The sequence below is a fragment of the Notothenia rossii genome (assembly GCF_949606895.1).
Source record: "Notothenia rossii genome assembly, chromosome: 4".
Classification (NCBI taxonomy): Eukaryota; Metazoa; Chordata; class Actinopteri; order Perciformes; family Nototheniidae; genus Notothenia; species Notothenia rossii.
In genome coordinates this window covers 56,351,889-56,369,991 of record NC_136902.1, presented here as the reverse complement: position 1 = coordinate 56,369,991, position 18,103 = coordinate 56,351,889, and the positions used below count along the sequence as shown (strand labels likewise).

Sequence of the window (18,103 nt, the reverse complement as noted above, 5' to 3'; positions counted from 1 at the left end):
TATAGAAAAAGCAGGTAGGAGGGGGTTGAGAGGAGACTCTGGGGTGTCAATATATCCAGACCAAATATGCGGATTCAGAGCTGAAAAGAACCCAGAAAGGCTGGGAAATTATTTTTTGTTTTTGTCTACTATTTACATGTTTGTAATGTGTATGTACATATTTTCAATGCCATCTCTCTCTGTTTCTGCTGATGTGTAAAATATACAAAATAACGTTTTATATACTTACTCTCTTGTTAAAAGGCGATGAAGTTTGCAGCGTAAGCCAGCCATCAGTGTTCTAGATTTTAAGGTTTTGCATACCTCAAAGTGTGTCTCAAAGTATCTTGGCAAGAGAAAAAAATGCCAAAATGCGCCTAGGCCATTAAAAAGAAACCGAATTGCTTCTAAGAAATAAGTTCAGAAAGCTATGACTCCAGTGGAACACTGTTAGAGTCAAAAGTAACTCTCAATGTATTCAGACAGAGTATGCAGATTGGGGCTGATCAGAACAAAGAAAACACCTTCCTCGTCAAAAGTTAGTCACACACTCCCTTACTGTCACCCTTACCTCGTCCTATGTCAGGCCTTTTGGTGTGTGTGTGTGTGTGTGTGTGTGTGTGTGTGTGTGGGGGTGTGTGTGTGTGTGTGTGTGTGTGTGTGTGTGTGTGTGTGAGCCAGCCCTGCCCCCTCCTCCCCCCTTCCTGCCATCTTATCACTAGACAGAGGGGGGAGGGGTTCTCTCTAAAACACAGTGTCTGTAAAGGTGCGGGGAGACTGTCTCCCCCCCCTTCCTGCCATCTCTCTCTCTCTGTTTCTGCTGATGTGTAAAATATACAAAATAACGTTTTATATACTTACTCTCTTGTTAAAAGGTGATGAAGTTTGCAGCGTAAGCCAGCCATCAGTGTTCTAGTTTTAAGGTTTTGCATACCTCAAAGTGTGTCTAAAAGTATCTTGGCAAGAGAAAAAAAGCCAAAATCCGCCTAGGCCATCAAAAAGAAACCGAAATCCACGTTTTACAAATGAACAGACACAAATGCAGACTTGACTACTTGGCAGTTGATTAAAGCAGATGTGTCCTTTTTCATCTCTCAAAGGTTTGGGTCCTGTTCAACACTGGGTACAGAAATATATTCAATATACAGTCATTTGTACGTAAAGATTTTTTAAGTTGTAAGCACTTAGAAATATACATTTGACTGCATTTAAAGTGGCTGTAGACAACTTATCATAATGAAGTAGTTGATTGCACAAATTTGTAATAGATGTAAAATAAAGACGACATTAGCATTTAAATTGGCTCCCTATAAGACTCGCTTTCTCTATGAAATTATGTCTGATTCTGAGTAGTGTTATCCCTTTCACAATAAAAAGCCCAAACACAATACTTTCTGAATCACTGCAGGAAGTAATGTGCTAAAATGCAAATACAAATAGCTTACAGTAGCTCCCAATTAGTTGAACAATTGGAAAATTGCAAGGACTGTGGAAACACCTACTGGCAAAGAATTGTGGATGCAAATTATGCAAAGAGGAAGAAAAAACATTCTATCTAAAGCTATATAACACAATCTGCATATTGACAGTATGAGTACAACAAAAACAGTATGCATGTTGATGCAAACGACGATGTTCAGTAAACGATCAATCAAAATCGAAGGATCCAATGTATTTTTAAATGGAGCAGAAATAGAACTAGTCTCCCAGTTCAAGTATCTTGAACAGGGAGTGTCATATTGGACTCGCACTTGACTTTTTTTAAGAAACATATCCAGAAAGTATCCAATACCATTAAATTCAACTTGCAACATTTTAAACAAATTAGACCTTTTCTTAACTGTCAATGCTGCAAAGTCATACCTCCACTGTATGATTCTATCCCACATTGAATACTGTTTTACAAACTGGTCGTTTGCTTGTGCCACACACCTGAAACCCATAGAACAGCTGTTCAAGAGAGCTATCCAGGTGTTTGACAGAAAGCCACAGTCATACCACCACTGTACCATCCTTGAAAATCACAATTTCTTGAGTTTTTGACAATCTTATGTCTTTTAAAAGTATGTGTTTTAAAAAAAAAAATATTTACATGGGCTCGCCCCCCTCCCCTTAGGGGAATTCATCCACAGAAAACACACTGGACGCAGCACTAGGTCAGAAACCAGAGGAGACTGTGAAGTCCACCACAGACGGATCACCTTTGGACAAAATGTCCTCTCCATTAAAGGCAGCTCATTGTGGAATAGCCCCCCAACCGAGATACGGGATTATCCCACTCTCAATAGTTTTAAAGGTCAACTTAAAGAATGGTTGAGCAACAAACATTGGACCTGTAATCACCGCTAAATAAATGCACTTTAACACAGGGGTATCTCCTCTTGCACTTTATGTAGCGCTTTTATCTTATCTTGCACTTTATATATCATGGCTGCTACATTGTACTGCCATGTGGTAAATGCTTATATGCTGCTCATGCTCTTTCTGCATATCATGTATTTATTTTTGCTGTATATATAAATGTCATGTTCTTATATGCTGTATGTGACGGGACTATAGATGGAAATTAGCTCAAAGCTAAAATCCGGCTCATTTACACTTGTAAGCATTATTTTTGTTTTAAAGTGTTCATCAATGTGCATTACGGTAGCCCTGAAGAAAATTAAACATTAAAATATGTTATCGATGTCCCCATTCCCAGTTTGTTTTGGGAATAATTGCGATGTTTACTATGTTTTGGTAGCTCTTAACAAACAGAATTTTTGTAAAAGACTGCGACTCTAAAAGGCAAGTTTGTGATTTTAACACTGTTTCGATGAAACAATACATTGTACAATATTAAGACTTTTGCAATATTTTTAACACAATATATTTGTACCTTTTTTTTTTTTTGTGGTTGTAGGGCTTCAAGATATTTAGCATGTCATGCATAAACACGGTGTCATCTCTTCCTTGAAACTGACGTGCTGCCCGTTTTACAAAACAAGTTATTTTTCTGCTTCTTCATCCTCTGAATTTTCCTCCCCCGTCCCTCTTCCTTCAGCCAGCACAACAAAAATCAAGGTGGATCTGTGAAATGAAACACTTCTTCCCAAAGCGTAACTTCCCTATTGACAGCATGCATCTAGGGCAGTAGGGTCTAAACCAATTGGCCAGATATACTAACATGTAGAACGTACGGTATGTTTGAAGACTAACCATTTATCCAGTTCAAGCTGTCTTTAAGATGTGACATTGCGCTCTGACTATTTCCCGTAAAATGGTGACAAACTATTACTTATTCTTAAATTTGACCTCTTGCTGCTTGGTTGAAAATGATCGATGAAAAATAACTTTAAAAAAAAAAAGACTCATACAGTGAGGGACATTATACTGGTGAAAAAACTCTCAATTCTTCAGATGACTCCCCCAATTCAACGCAATAAGTCCCTCCCTCCACTCAGCAAAGCCTCTAAAACTAAGGAACCCACTAAGACGACAGTTTGAAAACTAGCTATGTATCTGAGAAAAACCAAGTCTGATGTAGCCTACCTTTATTATCACCAGGATAACGTATATGGGCTTAATGAATGGATGTTACAAAGTAGGGGAGAGGATGTTCCCGAAGAAGAGCTCTCCTCTATATCATATCCATGTAAGGTCTTTAGGACAAAAGAGGACTATGATAACATGACATATGAAGAATATCTTCCTTTAAAAGATGGTATTATAGATAACCTCTATAGAAACAATATATCTCATACCACTCGCCAAGATCGCAAACGACATTTAGCAGATAAGAAAAGCAAAAGTAAAGAAAACCGAAGAAAAAGAAAAAGAAAAATGAAAAGGAGAAGAAAAATGAAAAGCAAACGCAGAATGCGAATGAAAAGAAAAGGGACCATAGGACGGAAAACGAAAAAGACAAAAAGAAGGAAGGTGAAAAGAAAAAGAAACAAAGTGCAAAAATGTCAACTAACTATAGAGGATGGTGTTGTAGACCCATTACCGAATCATAATAATCTTATAGATCAGCTACCGCTAACCGACTGTTGCGAATGTGTTGAACAAAGACCAAAAGCAATGGCAGAGCTTTGCTTCAATATAATGAGAGAAAAAGCACGATACTACGGAATTGCCCAAATTGGCGACAGTGCCAGAGCATGTATTAAAAGACTGTTGGAGGATCTCTATTCTAGTGTCGGTTGTCATTACATCGAAGGATATGCCAAAACATGTGACGACATAGACAAAGCTTTTGAAAAGAATTATATGGTACCTTTCCTTACAGCTGAACAAATCCTATGCCAGGTATTCAACAGACCGCAAGAAGCACAAGAAGCCCCAGAAAGGATTACATTCAGAGCTAATAATGGTGAAACCGAAGAACAAGCAAAGCAGATTATAATCGTTGCGGGTGAAAGGATAGAGAATTTGCAAGTGATGTTAATGCATTTATCTGATATAAAAAATGCATTCGTTTACTTCCAAAAGACCCCTAAACATCTACTTGGGCAATGTGAATTGAACGATAAACCGATTACTGTAAATGAAAGGCGGAGAGAAACAGCAGTGCAAATCTTTTAGTCTATTACCTTGTATGCACTACGACATTAACTTGGTAAAAGGTAATATGTTTTTCTGAAAATGGGGTGAATGTTGTGTTTTCAATGAAACAACCAAAACAAATGAAAATGTGTTTTATTTTTGCTTTCATGTATAGTAATAGTATTGTAAACGAAACATTTAAAGTGGTCCTGGAATCCTCATTTTCCGAAACATTCTGTAACATTACCGAAGAAATGAAACAAACACCAAAAGTGTATCATGTGCTCTCATTGTATGCTCTGTTTGTAGATGTAATGCATCTTTGTGTCAAAAACAGCATACACATGAATATTTTGACTGAAGTGAATAAACTCCATCATGATATTTCCAGTAATCTGGGGAATTCTAGCTGGAGACGGTCCTGGGGATGTTACAATCAGTATAACTATTGAATTTGTGTGTGAAAAAATAAAAATGTAAATAGGAGATACAAAAAAAAAAGTTTTTACATATTAAAAACTGTTGTCTTCATTATAGCAAGGGGAGCGTGTCTGATACATGTGTATTGCAGTCCTTCACATACACTGTTGTCTTCATTATAACAAGGGGAGGGTAACAGGGAAGATGTATGATACAAGTGTATTGAAACGTGCGTATCATACCCCCACAGAAACACAGAAACACAGAAACACAGAAACACGGAAACACAGAAACACAAAAACACAGAAAAACACTGAAACACTGAAACAACACAGAAACACAGAAACACGGAAACACAGAAACACAAAAACACAGAAAAACACTGAAACACTGAAACAACACAGAAACACTGAAAAAACAGAAACACCGAGACACAGAACCACAGAGACACAGAAACACAGAAACACAAAAACACAGAAACACAGAAACACAGAAACACAAAAACACAAAAACACTGAAACACTGAAACACCGACACAAAAACAATGAAACACCGACACACCGAAACACAGAACCACAGAAACACAGAAACACAGAAACGCAAAAACACACAAAAACACTGAAACAACACAGAAACACTGAAAAACACAGAAACACTGAAACACCGACATACAGAAACACCGAAACACCGAGACACAGAACCACAGAAACACAGAAACACAGAAACACAAAAACACAGAAACACAGAAAACACAAAAACACTGAAACACAGACACACAGAAACCCACAAAACACAGAAACACAGAACCACAGAAACACAAAAAACACAAAAACACAAAAACACAAAAACACAGAAAACACAGAAACACAGAAACACAAAAACACAGAAACACAGAAACACAAAAACACAAAAACACTGAAACACCGACACACAGACACCGAAAACACTGAAAACACTGAAAACACAAAAAACAGGCTTGTCTGCTAGTATGGTTTTTGAATAAACACATCAGTATTTTAAAAAGTCGATGGGAGGCTGATACTATTTGACTTTTTTAAATACTGATGTGTTTATTCAAAAACCATACTAGCACACAAGCCTGTTTTTTGTGTTTTCAGTGTTTTCAGTGTTTTCGGTGTCTGTGTGTCGGTGTTTCAGTGTTTTTGTGTTTTTGTGTTTTTGTGTTTCTGTGTTTCTGTGTTTTTGTGTTTCTGTGTTTCTGTGTTTTCTGTGTTTTTTTTTTAATGTTTCTGTGTTTTCTGTGTTTCTGTGTTTTTGTGTTTCTGTGGTTCTGTGTTTCTGTGTTTTCTGTGTTTCTGTGTGTCGGTTTTTCAGTGTTTTTGTGTTTTCTGTGTTTCTGTGTTTTTGTGTTTCTGTGTTTCTGTGGTTCTGTGTCTCGGTGTTTCGGTGTTTCTGTATGTCGGTGTTTCAGTGTTTCTGTGTTTTTCAGTGTTTCTGTGTTGTTTCAGTGTCTTTGTGTGTTTTTGTGTTTCTGTGTTTCTGTGTTTCTGTGGTTCTGTGTTTCGGTGTGTCGGTGTTTCAGTGTTTTTGTGTCGGTGTTTCAGTGTTTTTGTGTTCTTGTGTTTTTGTGTTTTTGTGTTTCTGTTTTTCTGTTTTGTCTGTGTTTCTGTGTTTTTGTGTTTCTGTGTTTCTGTGTCTCTGTGGTTCTGTGTCTCTGTGTTTCTGTTTTTTCAGTGTTTCTGTGTTGTTTCAGTGTTTCAGTGTTTTTTCTGTGTTTTTGTGTTTCTGTGTTTCCGTGTTTCTGTGTTTCTGTGTTTCTGTGGGGGTATAATACGCACGTTTCAATACACTTGTATCATACATCTTCCCTGTTACCCTCCCCTTGTTATAATGAAGACAACAGTGTATGTGAAGGACTGTAATACACATGTATCAGACACTTTCCCCTTGCTATAATGAAGACAACAGTTTTTAAAATGTAAAAACTTTTTTTTTTGTATCTCCTATTTACATTTTTATTTTTTCACACACAAATTCAATAGTTATACTGATTGTAACATCCCCAGGACCGTCTCCAGCTAGAATTCCCCAGATTACTGGAAATATCATGATGGAGTTTTTTCACTTCAGTCAAAATATTCATGTGTATGCTGTTTTTGACACAAAGATGCATTACATCTACAAACAGAGCATACAATGAGAGCACATGATACACTTTTGATGTTTGTTTCATTTCTTCGGTAATGTTACAGAATGTTTCGGAAAATGAAGATTCTAGGACCACTTTAAATGTTTCGTTTACAATACTATTACTATACATGAAAGCAAAAATAAAACACATTTTCATTTGTTTTGGTTGTTTAATTGAAAACACAACATTCAACCCATTTTCAGAAAAACATATTACCTTTTACCAAGTTTATGTCGTAGTGCATACAAGGTAATAGACTTAACGATTTGCACTGCTGCTTCTCTCCGCCTTTCATTTACAGTAATCGGTTTATCATTCAATTCACATTGCCCAAGTAGATGTTTATGGGTCTCTTGGAAGTAAACGAATGCATTTTCTATATCAGATAAATGCATGAACGTCATTCCTTCTTTTTGTCTTTTTCGTTTTCCGTCCTATGGTCCCTTTTCTTTTCATTCGCATTCTGCGTTTGCTTTTCATTTTTCTTCTCCTTTTCATTTTGCTTTTTCTTTTTCTTCGGTTTTCTTTACTTTTGCTTTTCTTATCTGCTAAATGTCGTTTGCGATCTTGGCGAGTGGTATGAGATATATTGTTTCTATAGAGGTTATCTATAATACCATCTTTTAAAGAAAGATATTCTTCATATGTCATGATATCATAGTCCTCTTTTGTCCTAAAGACCTTACATGGATATGATATAGAGGAGAGCTCTTCTTCGGGAACATCCTCTCCTCTACTTTGTAACATCCATTCATTAAGCCCATGTACGTTATCCTGGTGATAATAAAGGTAGGCTACATCAGACTTGGTTTTTCTCAGATCCATGGCTAGTTTTCAAACTGTCGTCTTAGTGGGCTCTTTAGTTTTATATGCTTTGCTGAGTGGAGGGAGGGACTTTTTGCGTTGAATGGGGGGAGTCATCTGTAGAATTGAGAGTTTTTTCACTAGTATAATGTCCCTCACTGTTTGAGTCTTTTTTTTAAAAGTTATTTTTCATCGATCATTTTCAACCAAGCAGCAAGAGGTCAAATTTAAGAATAAGTAATAGTTTGTCACCATTTTACGGGAAATAGTCAGAGCGCAATGTCACATCTTAAAGACAGCTTGAACTGGATAAATGGTTAGTCTTCAAACATACCGTACGTTCTACATGTTAGTATATCTGGCCAATTGGTTTAGACCCTACTGCCCTAGATGCATGCTGTCAATAGGGAAGAGATGTTTCATTTCACAGATCCACCTTGATTCTTGTTGTGCTGGCTGAAGGAAGAGGGACGGGGGAGGAAAATTCAGAGGATGAAGAAGCAGAAAAATAACTTGTTTTGTAAAACGGGCAGCACGTCAGTTTCAAGGAAAAGATGACACCGTGTTTATGCATGACATGCAAAATATCTTGAAGCCCTACAACAAAAAAAAGATTGTGTTAAAAATATGGCAAAAAGTCGTAATATGTTATAATGTATTGTTTCATCGAAACAGTATTAAAATCACAAACTTGCCTTTTAGAGTCGCAGTCTTTTACAAAAATTCAGTTTTGTTAAGAGCTACCAAAACATAGTAAACATCGCAATTATTCCCAAAACAAACTGGGAATGGGGACATCGATAACATATTTTAATGTTTCATTTTCTTCAGGGCTACCGTAATGCACATTGATGAACACTTTAAAACAAACATAATGCTTACAAGTGTAAAAGAGCCGGATTTTAGCTTTGAGCTAATTTCCATCTATAGTCCCGTCACATACAGCATATAAGAACATGACATTTATATATACAGCAAAAATAAATACATGATATGCAGAAAGAGCATGAGCAGCATACAAGCATTTACCACATGGCAGTACAATGTAGCAGCCATGATATATAAAGTGCAAGATAAGATAAAAGCGCTACATAAAGTGCAAGAGGAGATACCCCTGTGTTAAAGTGCATTTATTTAGCGGTGATTACACGTCTGTTTGTTGCTCAACCATTCTTTAAGTTGACTTTTAAAACTATTGAGAGTGGGACAATCCCGTATCTCGGTTGGGGGGCTATTCCGCAATGAGCTGCCTTTAATGGAGAGGACATTTTGTCCAAAGGTGGTCCGTCTGTGGTGGACTTCACAGTCTCCTCTGGTTTTTGACCTAGTGCTGCGTCCAGTGTGTTTTCTGTGGATGAATTCCCCTAAGGGGAGGGGGGCGAGCCCATGTAAATATTATTTTTTTTAAAACACATACTTTTAAAAGACATAAAATTGTCAAAAACTCAAGAAATTGTGATTTTCAAGGATGGTACAGTGGTGGTAGGACTGTGGCTTTCTGTCAAACACCTGGATAGCTCTCTTGAACAGCTGTTCTATGGGTTTCAGGTGTGTGGCACAAGCAAACGACCAGTTTGTAAAACAGTATTCAATGTGGGATAGAATCATACAGTGGAGGTATGACTTTGCAGCATTGACAGTTAAGAAAATTTCTAATTTGTTTAAAATGTTGCAAGTTGAATTTAATGGTATTGGATACTTTCTGGATATGTTTCTTTAAAAAAGTCAAGTGCGAGTCCAATATGACACTCCCTGTTCAAGATACTTGAACTGGGAGACTAGTTCTATTTCTGCTCCATTTAAAAATACATTGGATCCTTCGATTTTGATTGATCGTTTACTGAACATCGTCGTTTGCATCAACATGCATACTGTTTTTGTTGTACTCATACTGTCAATATGCAGATTGTGTTATATAGCTTTAGATAGAATGTTTTTTCTTCCTCTTTGCATAATTTGCATCCACAATTCTTTGCAAGGAGGTGTTTCCACAGTCCTTGCGATTTTCCAATTGTTCAACTAATTGGGAGCTACTGTAAGCTATTTGTATTTGCATTTTAGCACATTACTTCCTGCAGTGATTCAGAAAGTATTGTGTTTGGGCTTTTTATTGTGAAAGGGATAACACTACTCAGAATCAGACATAATTTCATAGAGAAAGCGAGTCTTATAGGGAGCCAATTTAAATGCTAATGTCGTCTTTATTTTACATCTATTACAAATTTGTGCAATCAACTACTTCATTATGATAAGTTGTCTACAGCCACTTTAAATGCAGTCAAATGTATATTTCTAAGTGCTTACAACTTAAAAAATCTTTACGTACAAATGACTGTATATTGAATATATTTCTGTACCCAGTGTTGAACAGGACCCAAACCTTTGAGAGATGAAAAAGGACACATCTGCTTTAATCAACTGCTAAGTAGTCAAGTCTGCATTTGTGTCTGTTCATTTGTAAAACGTGGATTTCGGTTTCTTTTTGATGGCCTAGGCGGATTTTGGCTTTTTTTCTCTTGCCAAGATACTTTTAGACACACTTTGAGGTATGCAAAACCTTAAAACTAGAACACTGATGGCTGGCTTACGCTGCAAACTTCATCACCTTTTAACAAGAGAGTAAGTATATAAAACGTTATTTTGTATATTTTACACATCAGCAGAAACAGAGAGAGAGAGATGGCAGGAAGGGGGGAGACAGTCTCCCCGCACCTTTACAGACACTGTGTTTTAGAGAGAACCCCTCGCCCCTCTGTCTAGTGATAAGATGGCAGGAAGGGGGGAGGAGGGGGCAGGGCCTGTCTCACACACACACACACACACACACACACACACACACACACACACACACACACACCAAAAGGCCTGACATAGGACGAGGTAAGGGTGACAGTAAAGGAGTGTGTGACTAACTTTTGACGAGGAAGGTGTTTTCTTTGTTCTGATCAGCCCCAATCTGCATACTCTGTCTGAATACATTGAGAGTTACTTTTGACTCTAACAGTGTTCCACTGGAGTCATAGCTTTCTGAACTTATTTCTTAGCAGCAATTCGGTTTCTTTTTAATGGCCTAGGCGAATTTTGGCTTTTTTTTCTCTTGCCAAGATACTTTGAGACACACTTTGAGGTATGCGAAGCCTTAAAATCTAGAACACTGATGGCTGGCTTACGCTGCAAACTTCATCGCCTTTTAACAAGAGAGTAAGTATATAAAACGTTATTTTGTATATTTTACACATCAGCAGAAACAGAGAGAGATGGCATTGAAAATATGTACATACACATTACAAACATGTAAATAGTAGACAAAAACTAAAAATAATTTCCCAGCCTTTCTGTGTTCTGATCAGCTCTGAATCCGCATATTTTGGTCTGGATATATTGACACCCCAGAGTCTCCTCTCAACCCCCTCGTACCTGCTTTTTCTATACTTTTACAGCCTCAGCCGACTGCAGGACCTTGGGTGTTAAGAGACAGGAGTCTTCATCTCCATGTGAAGACATCCGTGACTGATTCTCAAACACACACACACATACACATACACACACACACACACACACACACACACACACACACACACACACACACACACACACACACACACACACACACACACACACTTGGGGGCGGGCCCACCTGTCACTTTTTATTCATACTAATGTGATTGAAACATTTTTTATTATACACCATAAGGCGCAACAGTGGGGGCTTTTCACACCTGTGAATACACATCACCCCCCTCCTATCGACGGATCTCACACCTACTTGGGATATCACACCTACTTGAGATCTCACACCTTGATCAAAGGGGAGGCGGGACTTAGCTCATTTGCATAATGGGGGGAGGTGTGACCTGTCACTTTTTTATGCATACTAATGTGATGGAAGAGGGATGAATATTACTACTCAAGGCAAGGCAAAGCAAGGCAAGTTTATATAGCACTTTTCAACAAAAGGCAATTCAAAGTGCCTTACAAAAAATGAAAGACATTAAGAAAATGGCATTTAAAATCAGTCATTAAAAAGAAAAGCTAATAAAATAAACATTAAAAGAAAAAATAAACCCACTCTCTTCAGTCTGCGTACAAATGACACGACTTTACACATTGGAAAATGCGTGCAATAGATACGCTAAAGTCCGATTTTGCGTGCCTATCATACGCCAACTATTCCCATTGAATTCTGAGTCCGAGTTTTGCGTGCATATGAGACGCAAATGGATACGGTCGTGTCTGAGAAGACCGGAAGCTGTGTGGTCCATAAAAACATGTTATTACTCAATATCAAGCCACGATTATTGGTTTTATTTGTAATCGTATAATGTCTGACTTTTTTTGCCGTCCGTGAGGAAAATAAATGGGGCTCAGAGCCTCAAAACACTGAAATCTGTATTGTTTTAATATTTTTTTCCTTCTAATTTGTTATCCTTTTCTAAATAACACACTGTTATTTACTAAACAATAACACACTATTATCCTTGTTTTTATTTATTCGTTTAATTCTATAATATTGGGCTTTTTAGCCGTCTGTCAGGAACTGATTTTCAAAATAAAGTCACCGGAAACAGACGTAGACCCGGTTCAAGCTCGATGATTTTGATGTTGTAGCCGCAATGCACGCTGGGATATGGTGTTTCCCACATAGCACGTTTCGTTAAAGGTCCACTGGAAGCAGCGCAGTCCAATTCGAGAAGGCGATTCGCCATTAAAAGAAGAAGAAGAAGAAGAAGAAGAAGAAGAAGAAGAAGAAGAAGAAGAAGACGACGAAGAAGACGACGACGACGACATTGAACCCTCCTTGACACGGAGTTCCTCGAGGTAAACCCGTTTTCTGTAATGTAATAAAGACATTTACAGTGTTTTTTAAAATGATTTCAGCTTTTGCATCACTTTACACAGCACCATGTGTCGACATACAAGCTTACGCGTGCGAATCATTTGCTAGTTAAACCGTGAACTGCTCAGTTAGCATCATTGAGTTAGCCTTAGCTAACGTCTGTCGTTTTACGGAGCTGTTGCAGTTTAAAATCAATCGATAGTAACATAGTTGATCATGTTATGACATGGTTCTTCATTTTTTTTTTACTTAGCCCGTGAAAGCACCAGACACGAACAGACTGTGTTAGTGTTATTAAGTAATGGTAGCTGACTGAACCCGCTTTAAACGCATTTGTCAACCTGATTTAATCCCAAATGAGTGGCGATTTACTTCTTATAAATCATGTTTGGGGAAAAGGCATGTTAATGCATACATCTGTAAGTCTTATATGTCACTTGGTATCCCTGTTTAAGTTGATTCTCGTACATAATACTTTACTGAATCCAGATCAGTATTTCGTGTTTTTAAGCTTATATTCACTCTTCGAGCCAATCTGAGGTCTGCTCAGATATTTGTCCCATTGATATTTAAACAGACATTACTAGCCGATACACGATCCGGTCCACATAAACTGTGAGTTTAGGAGTAGGCCTATATGGATATGTAATTTATAATTTAAATCATATGTACATGTCTTGCTTTTAACCTAAACGAATTGTGTATAGATAGATACTTTATTCATCCCAAATTGGGAAATTATTTCGTTGCAGCCCAGTGTTATTGGACATTATAAATTAATTAAAAATATGTAGGAGGAATATAAAATAAAAAATACAATACAAATAATTTGCATAAACATCAAATATTCATATCAACAGTAGCTCGAAAGAGTATCTGAATAATAGAAATATAAAAAAATGTGTATTATTCTATAATAAAAATCGAAAAGACAATTATGAATAAAACTGAATATATGAATATTTACTTCAGGAACATAAGAGCAATTTAATATTAAGTACTAGTTTGACTACAGTAGAGTCTCTATCTCAAAAAACATGCATTATATCACGCAATAACAGATACATTTTATGAACAAACATGATTTGAGGTTTATGATGATAGCTAATAGAAAACATCTTATCATGCCAAAAAAAGATTACACAATACATACTGACTATTACCAGAAATTTAAAGTTATTTCTGATATTACACTGGAATTTGTGAATTTTAAAGTGCTACTAATTGAACTTTGATATTTTGAAGTTGAATTCAATCAACATCATTTGGATTACATCATTTGACTTTAGTAATCATACACGGTTATATGGAAGAATTTTAGTTTTGTGTCATGCCAATAACTATATGTGATACATGTGATGTTTTTGTTTTGTTCATAATGTATCAACGACAGTGTCCCCATTGTTTGGAAAAATCAAACTGCGCAAATCGTAGATGTACAAAGGTAAATATATATATATATATATATATATATATATAAATATATATGTCTACTAAAGTATTCATAATACAGTCTATTATACTGTCTCTTGGACAAAGCCATTTTCATACATAAATGGCAGTTAGTTTTGCCTATAAATATCTCATTGTTTTCTGCAAAACCCAATACAATAAAAGTGGCGAACAAAGTGGTGACTTTTTTCTTACAAAAGCCGGAAAGAGTTTTGTCACTCCACAAATGTGCATCACAGTATAGGTGTTTTTTAGAACATTACCTTTACTGCATGTGCTTGTTCCATTGAAAAGTTTGACTGTTGGTTCTTTTAAATAACAATATTTTGATTTTAAAAAATGAATAATATTTTATTATGATTATATATGAGGCCATATAATGGACATTCATAGTGTCAATTAAAATATGAATTGCTACAAATAGTTAGATAAAGTGAATGTGGCCCCTCTGTATACTGTTAATTAGATATCCTAACTTGGTTAGCCTGCTGAATAAATGATCCGGTACATTTACTTGGTAGCATATTTTGTCAGTCTGTACAATCAGTTGAATTTAATTCATTTTCCGATTCATTTTTTTGGGAAGTATTATATTATAATATATATGGTTAAAAGAAATAAATAAGCAATACTTTGTTTCCCAACCGTTTATAACTGTCTTTCTATCAGAAAAAGTAAGTATGTCCTTCCTACTCCCTCTTTCCCTCTCACTTCCTCAGTGTGGGAAGATGTTGGAGCTGAAATCAAGGCACACGGCCCGTATGAAGGATTTCCGGCAGAAAGCAAAAGACCGGGCCCAAAAAGTACACCGGTCGAGAAAATAATCGAAGATATTCGATAATTCTGCCCTGGTGGTAATAAACATTTTATTTTATTTTGGTCAGCCATTGAAGGTTACTGTCCCACAACATTAGAGAAATATTAATTGAATCTATATTGTACAGGGAAGGAACAACTTTTGAAATGTCATTCAATCATGTGTCAAGATTTCATTAACCCAAATGTATTTGCAATATTTAAATAATTAGCTAGTATAAATATAAAAAACGAAACATTGACTTTAGCCCTGTCAACATTGTTTGCCATTCATCCCCACCCCCCAAAGCAATTTTAGACTAAATGTTCTGACTCACCAACCAACATCAAAGAACTAGTAGCGACGTATGGTATCCTCACGTTGCCTACGTTTAAGCCATAAGGTCAAACACCACACAGATTAAAACCTACTGCCAACTCTCACTTCCACTCTGCACCTGCATAAGAGGATTTTACTCTCCATAAAAGAAGTAGGCAGAAGTATGTCTTCCTCATTTCAAAAGGGACAACAAAATACATAAGGCTCTAGAAATAAAGGCAATGTTTGTGATACACCCTTTAAAACATTTTCACAACACTCTCCACTCAGCTTCATGTTGGGAATATCTGAGTAATAGAACGACCAGATGAGATAACAAATTAAAAGACTTTGTGTGAGCCTTTGGACTGTAGTAGTTAGTTTTCCTCAAGTCCGTTTTTCTTCTTGTGCACAGATTTCCTTAAGCTAGCTTATTTTGCAGACAGCTCTGCTGCCAATTCAACATGTTGAATCATCAGCAAAGGTTGTTGGGAATGGCAAAAAATGCCAATGATGCGGGACACACCACAAAAACATGGCCGATGGCCAATGCGGTGTGGTTAAGAGGTGTCTCCTTTGGTTCACTTGTAATGTATTAGAGTGAATATAACTTCATGGCAGATGCTAATGAATGGCAAAACAGAACAGGAACACAATTGTCTCTTTAAAAAATAGTAGTGGTGTTGCTCTGATGGTTCCCTCTGATTAAGACACACTATAGAGCAGGGGTGGGGAACCTTTTTCCTCTCAAGGGCCATTTCAATTTTTACAACATCCTTCGAGGGCCGTACAAATTATTGAACTCAACATCTGCTTAAAAAACTCAAATCACAGCCCATTCATTTCGCCTTTCTTTCATGCTGTGCAAAGAAAAAGCAACCTCTTAATCCAGATATTTGACCATGACATTCATGCACCGTGGCATGACCACCAAAACAGAAAGATATGGACACAAGATGTGTGCAAATGTATTTAGTTTCATATCCATGTGGACATGATTTAAGTGTGGGGGGGCGGATCTAGGGGGGGCATACACCACCAGGAAGATTTTTTTTAAATGTTGAAGTTAAAAGCATCAATCTGGTGCACTTTGAGAGCAACATGAAGAGATCTATGGATACATCTCTCAACACCCATATGAAACAGAACTGCAAGCTGATTTCTTTATGGATATTTTACAAATCACTTCCCTTTTAAACTGTATTCTTGTTTATTAATAACAACTTTTTTTTACTGTCATATTAGTATTGTAGGCTGTTTACTTTATTCTCTTATTTTTCTATAACTATAATGATCATATAAAGATGTGCCTTTACCTCACTGGTTGGAGAAAAAGCTTCTTATATTCGTTAGCATAGCGAGCTAACCAGATGCTAATAACAACAAAGTTATTAACTGTATGATCAGTATGACAGATGAACAGATCGCCACTGGGCTTTCAACTAAAGACACAGATACGCAAAAACTGCGGCATGTGTACGGCTCCTTATGGGTATCGCAATTTGTGAAGTCCCGGTCCGGAGCCGCGTTCTGGTGCTCTCCGTTAGAACTACACTCCTGTCAGACGAGACATATACCACGTGATGACACGTTAGGCTTGTGTTGTGTTCAAGGACCCTGACCTTGGCCAGGAAAAACAAGCTTATTTAATTATTTTGCGGTCTAGATTTCTTGATTTTTTTTCTTTTTTGCGTGTGTTTATAAATTACCTCGAGGGCCGTACCAAATGGTCTCGCGGGCCGTATACGGCCCGGAGGCCGGACGTTCCCCACCCCTGCTATAGAGAGTGGACTGCCAACTCTCTTTTTTTAAAGTCTTGCCTTTTTAACACTGCCTTGAAAATCTATCTCTGTCTGTATCTATTTGTGTGATGTTTGTCTATATGTTTTTCTTTGTTTTTAAGGTCGAAAAACTGAAGGCCATTCGGTACTTTCCTCTCCTCTTCTGGGGGAAGTACCACAATAAAAATAAGAAGTGGACGGCCCAGCTCCAGTGCCCCTTCGAGCTGCCACTGGTAGCCCATGCGGTCCTGGAAAAAATGGTTTGCCTTTTTGAAGGCTTTTTAGAAGGTAGTTCACAGCACATTCATGATTCTTTATTAAGTTTAATCCTGTATTGTTTACCTATCCAGATGGATCAGATAGAAATGTCAGTCAGATAATATTTTAGACAACCTAAATTGGTTTTGGGCAATTCATTTATTCCTTTTTCTTTGTTAAACTTTAATATTTTTGGTTAATCATATTTTCAACCCTGCACTACATCTTTAATGTCTTGTTTGTCTGCTTTGTTTAACTTCAAAGCATGGGATCCTGAGACAGAGGGTCTAGGGCAGCATGAAAGGACTGGAGAAGAAGATGACCAGACAGAACAGGGGGAGGGAGGTGAAATGGATGAGCCTGAGGGAACTACTGAGATGCAGGAGATGGAGACAGAAGGGGACATAGAGACACAGACAGACAGATTAGCGAGTGAAGGACTGGAGAGAGGAGAGCTGGAGGGACAGAAAGACTTAGAGGAAGAGTTTGGACCGGTGGTGGCAGGAGAGATGGAGGCAGGCAAGGAGAAAGAACAGGTGGTGGAAGTGGAGAAAGAAGAGTTTGAGGCAGAGAAAAAAGCAATCGACAGGTAGGTATCAATATAGAATATATGATGTAGAACAATGAGGGAAATCTTGACTCTATACAATATGAGATGCAGAACGGTTAAAAAAAAAAAGCGCCAGTGTAAAAAAAAAAGTAGCACCACCAACTGGCCTCTAAGCCATAAGATTTTTCACTCTTTGCTTTTCCAACTTTTTCTTAAAATGTAAGTGTTC

The 18,103-nt window shown here is 37.2% G+C and overlaps 1 protein-coding gene across 2 annotated transcripts in view; it reads left to right on the top strand.

The window, feature by feature from the left end:
* LOC307035316 (uncharacterized protein) overlaps positions 1–18,103 on the top strand; it is a 60,482-nt gene that overhangs the window by 40,247 nt on the left and 2,132 nt on the right. For both annotated transcript variants that reach the window (XM_079674463.1, XM_079674462.1), the window contains exons 2-3: positions 17,189–17,354; positions 17,589–17,913. In XM_079674463.1, the coding sequence (XP_079530589.1) occupies positions 17,189–17,354; positions 17,589–17,913 (491 nt within the window). The remainder of the gene's footprint in view (positions 1–17,188; positions 17,355–17,588; positions 17,914–18,103) is intronic.